At 38.0% G+C, this 5,409-nt stretch overlaps 1 protein-coding gene across 1 annotated transcript in view; it reads left to right on the top strand.

Annotated features, from left to right (window-relative positions):
* The window catches only part of SUCLA2 (succinate-CoA ligase, ADP-forming, beta subunit), a 66,649-nt gene that overhangs the window by 27,853 nt on the left and 33,387 nt on the right, over positions 1 to 5,409 (top strand). Inside the window, exons 5-6 of the mRNA XM_006773665.2 lie at positions 2,975 to 3,103; positions 3,978 to 4,116. Coding sequence (XP_006773728.1) covers positions 2,975 to 3,103; positions 3,978 to 4,116 — 268 coding nt within the window. The remainder of the gene's footprint in view (positions 1 to 2,974; positions 3,104 to 3,977; positions 4,117 to 5,409) is intronic.

Here is a 5,409-nt window from a genome sequence, read left to right as displayed (position 1 = left end):
TTCTTTTTTCTTTTTATTCTGGGATTTATTTACCTTCTACAATTGAAACATTGTTGCCATCACTGGCGCTCCCAGCTCTGAGGCCGCGGCCGGCTGAAAGCAGGTTTCTGGGGTTTGTTTAGCTTCTATAATTGAAACATTGTTGCTTTTGGGCTCAGAGCCGGGCCGCGGCAGCGGGGGAACCTTGGGCTTCCTCCATCACTGGAGCAAGCAAGCCTCATGTTCACTTCAGCTGCGTGGCCGCTGGCCACCATCTTTGTTGGCAGTTAATTTGCATATCACCCTGATTAGCCAATGGGAAGCATAGCAGAGGTACTGTTAATTACCCCTTTTGTCTTTTATTAGATAGGACTAGAGGCCCGATGCACAAAATTTGTGCAAGGGTCTCGGTGCCTGCCGCGGTGGCCGGAGGCCTCTGCTGCCTCTGCATAGGCCCCTGCCACTGTGGCTTCATCCAGAAAGACATCTGGTCTAATTAGCATATTACACTTTTATTATTATAGACTTGAGGCCCGGTGCACAAAATTCGTGAACGGGGGCGGATATCCAATCCCAGGGATTGGGCCTAACCCAGCAGTCGGACATTCCTCTCACAATCCAGGACCGCTGGCTCCTAACCGCTCACCTGCCTGCATGCCTGATTGCACCTAATGGCCTTGCCTGCCTGCCTGATCACCCCTAACTGCCCCCCTGCTGGCTTCATCACCCCTAACCGCCTCTGCCTACTACTGGCCTGATCACCCCTAACTGCCCCCCCCTGCCGCCAGCCTGGTCACCCCTCACTACCCCTCCTGCCAGCCTGGTCACCCACGCAGCCTGCTGTTCGGTCGTTTGATCACCCCTCACTTCCCTCCCTGCCGGCCTTGTTGTCCCACACAGCCTGCTGTTTGGTCGTTTGGTCACCCCTCACGGCCCCCCATCCCCCAACCGGCCTGGTCGTCCCACACAGCCTGGTGTTCGGTTATGTGAGGGTGTCCCAACCAATTTGCATATTGCCCTTTTATTAGTATAGATAGGCACGATTTGGAAGCAGCTCAAGTGTCCATCAGTAGATGAGTGTATAAAAAAGCTGTGGTACGTTTACACAGTGGAATACTACTCTACCATAAAAAAGAAGGAAATCTTATCTTTTGTGAGCATGATGGACCTGAGAGCATTATGCTAAGTGAAATAAGCCAGTGAGAGCAAGAAAAGTACCTTATTATTTCAATCATATGTGGAATCTAATAAACAAAATAGAAATAGACTTATAGAGAATAGACTGACATCTGTCAGAAAGGAGGGATGTTGTGGGGCTGGGTGAAAAGGGTAAAGTGATTAAGAAAAAAAAATTAAAATTAAACCCCAAACTCATAGACAACAGTATGGTGAATACCAGGGGGAAAGGGGAGCAGGTAAAAAAGGGAGGAATAAATGTCTATGGAAGGAGACTTGACTTGGGGTGGTGAACACACAATATAATGTACAGATCGTGCATTATAGAATTGTACACCTGAAACCTAGATAATTTTATTAACTAATGTCACCCCAATAAATTCAGTTAAAAAATAACGTTCAGGTACTGAGAGCCATTACTCTCTGTATGGGTGGATGAGTGAAAGATCAAATATGAATAAAATAAATAAATAAAAAGGATAATAAGAAAATTTAGGCTAGGAAAAAAAAAGGAATCCCACTGGATACTCATAAGTAAATGGAACTGAAGGGACCACGTACTTCATTTCTTTTCTCTTTATGATTCAAATCATCTCTTCCTGTTTAGACTATAGCTGGTTGAAACTAATATGTGACCAAAATATGTTAGATGATTACCACTAATAGAGGCCATAGGGAAATATTAACTATCTCAGCCAGGTTTTCCCATGATGCACAACCTGACCAATTATATAGCTTTGTTTCTGTCCAAAAGCACATCCCCTCTCTGTTCATTCCTATTCTGGTCAGAAACACAGAACAAACATTGGTCACTACAAAAAAAAAAAAAAAGAAGAAAGGAATAATATGTTCATTGTAAACAAAATTTGGGTGGAGGGGGCAGAGCTGGTGAGGCTCAGTTGTTAAGCTCCAGGAGTTCGAAGTTCAATTCTCAGGTCAGAGCACATGCCCAGGTTGCAGGTTGCAGGCTTAGTCCCCAGTAGGTAGCATGCAAGAGGCAACAATCATGTTTTTCTCCCCCTCTCCCTTCCTATCTCCGAAATCAATAAAAAACATTTTTTTAAAATTGTTGGGGGTGGGAATAGTGACATATGAAGTAACAAAAGTATTATCATTTATTGTTTTATTTGCCATGTTTTTTCTATTTATATGAATAGTGAGTGTGTGCACTTTTAAACACACTTAATGTTAAAAAATATACCTGAGAATAACCTTTAGTAACATCCTTTAACCATTTCCTTGTTTTTGCATAATAATACTATTTCTAGTTTTGTGCATAAATTAGCAAATCTATTAGATAATTTTGCCTTAAGTTTTTTTTCTTGATTGATTTTAAAAGACTTAACATTTGATTAATTAATACTTATATCTTCTTATATTGTTAATGGTAGTAGCCTGAGATATTCTTTAAGGTAGGTAGCTTTCTGTTTTACTGACTTATAAGCCTGGAGCTTATAAAATCTGGAACTTTAGTTTATTAGATTTGTTCATTATGATTTTTCAAAAATGCATAGGTTCTGTTTCACATATACATGTTTATATTAACTTGTTAGAAATTTTGTATATATTTTTAACCTTTTTCCCTCACAAAGAACTATTTTCTTTCTCTTCCTTTTCACTTCTTTTCTATGATTTCAGTTGAACATTTATTATAAGGGGCATTGTGCAGGAGATACTAAGATAAATTCTCACGAAATTTAAAAATAGGAATGGGGAGTGATAGATGCATAAGTCTCATAGTGTGCACATAGAGGTTTTAAAATTTTATTGACCGGTCCAAATAAAATTTAGATGTTTTAGCTGTTTCCTCTCCTCCTAGGGTCCTGTATTAATAGGAAGTTCTCAAGGTGGTGTCAACATTGAAGATGTTGCTGCAGAGACTCCTGAAGCCATAGTTAAAGAACCTATAGATATTGTAGAAGGCATCAAAAAGGAACAAGCTGTCCGGGTATGTTGCATTCCGAAAATTTCTAGCTTTTGATTAGGTAATTATAATACTTGAAGAAAGAGAATCTATTTTGTACAAGTGAAATTATTGACAGAAAATTTTTTTAATGTTTTAAGTGTCAAGGCATGTTAATATCTTGTTTGAAATGGAAACTTAAAGAGGTATCAACAATATTTTTCTTTATATCCTCCATAAATATCTCAGTATGTATCTTTAAAAGATAATTGCCATAACTAGTGGAACTAACAGTAATTCCTTAATATCATTACTTATCCTGTCATTCAAATTCCCTAATTATCTCTCTTTTTTTCCCACTTTGAGTGGGGATCCATATAAGGTCCTTCATTGGTATTGGTTAATGTTTCATAGGTTCTTATCTAATTTATAGGTTTCTTTTCCCTCACTCTCTCCATCTTTTTTCTTTCTTTTATTGAATAAACTAGTCTGGATATTACATCCCTATGGTGGCCTTTAACTGTTCCTCTCTCCCTTTCCCCCCCCCTGAAAATTGGAATGGTAGGGGTACTATCTTATATAAACCAAATAAATCAGTGGTTTTACTTTTATGGATGCTTTTAAGAATCTGATGAAAGTTATAGACTTTCTCTGTGTACACACATTCGTGATAATTCTGTTTACAATTTCACTAGTTTTTTGTACTGTTCTTGTGTGCTTCTTCCACCTGCCTTATGATGATTTTGGGTAAAAACTCTTTAACCATTTATTAATAGCTGCTACTTCAGTGATTAATGTTTGACTTCAGATGATTCATGCTTATTTAAGTAATAAATTAACAAGGTTTTTTATTTACAATAATTTAATGTTGATTGGATATATGTGGTATTCCTCTAATAAAGAGACAAATTGCTTTCAGCTTGCACAGAAGATGGGATTTCCACCTAATGTTGTGGATTCTGCAGCAGAAAACATGGTCAAGCTTTACAACCTTTTTCTGAAATATGATGCAACCATGGTAGAAATAAATCCTATGGTAGAGGATTCAGATGGAGCTGGTAAAGTATCTTCTTTTATCAAACATTGATTACATATTTATCCACCTAGTGTGTGCTTTACTAAGGAAGTTGAAGTCATAAGGAAGTGAACTCATTCCTGTATAGAAGCTTATTTTATAATATTTATTTATTTATCCTCACCTGAGGTTATTTTTTCCATTGATTTCTAGAGAGTGGAAGGGAGAGAGGGAGAGCGAGAAACATTGATGTGAAAGAGACACATCAATTGGTTGCCTCCCACATGAGCCCTTAAGAGGGCTGGTGAATCTGCAACTGGGGTACACACCCTTGACTGGGAATCGAACCCATGACCCTTTGGTCTGTGGGCCGATGCCCTAAGCAATGAACCAAACAGGCCAGGGCAGTTTTATAATAAATAGAATCAATGTAAACAAATATTACAGAGGCCCATTAAATCAAACACCTTAAATATATATTTAGGTACACACAAAGGGCTTAAAACTGCATTGTCCAATATGGTGGCCACCAGTATATTTGGGGATAAAATTAATTAAAATGATACAAAAATTAAAATAATTTCTCAGTCACACTATTTACATTTCAAGTGCTCAGTAGGCACATTGGTTACCATAATAGCACACATACAGAACATTTCTATCATTTCACAAAAGTTCTTTGGGCAGTGCTGTTTGGAGTATACAGTGTAGTAGTAAATAAGTAGTTGTAGCTCTGGGGAATTAACCATCTTAATCTTCACAAATTTTAGACTTTAGAGACATCATAGATCTTTATTTTTAGCTACTAGAGAAGCAAGATTAGCTTGTCACTTTGATGCTTTTCTTTTACATGTGTTTAAAAGGTAAATCAGATTCTGAATTACCATGCCTTCCATGTATAGTTGTTTTTATCGCTATTTTATATTGAGTGCTTCTGTTGCTATGATTTATTTGATTTTGTCTTAAGTCTCTTTGGACATTTCTAATTAGCTATATTCTTTATGACACAAATCAAGTTTTTTGGTTAGTCATTTGTATGGCTATATAAAGAAGAATGAGTAAATTCTCTTAAGGTAATAGAGGTGGTTTGTAAAACTAACAGTAATTAAATTTTTAAGGTGAAGGCTGAAGCACATTTTTATTTTTTTATTTGTATTTTTTTATTAAAGCTTTATTGTTCAGATTATTACATTTGTTCCTCTCCTCCCCACCCCCCCACAACGCTCCACCCAGTTCCCACCCCACCCTCTGCCCTTACCCCCCGCTGTCCTCATCATCCAAAGGTGTGCAATTTTTGTCCAGTCTCTTCCCGCACCTCCCACACCCCTTTCTCCCC

The sequence above is a fragment of the Myotis davidii genome, unplaced genomic scaffold (genome assembly GCF_000327345.1).
Source record: "Myotis davidii unplaced genomic scaffold, ASM32734v1 scaffold1947, whole genome shotgun sequence".
NCBI lineage: Eukaryota > Metazoa > Chordata > Mammalia > Chiroptera > Vespertilionidae > Myotis > Myotis davidii.
This window is presented reverse-complemented; position numbering and strand designations above follow the sequence as displayed.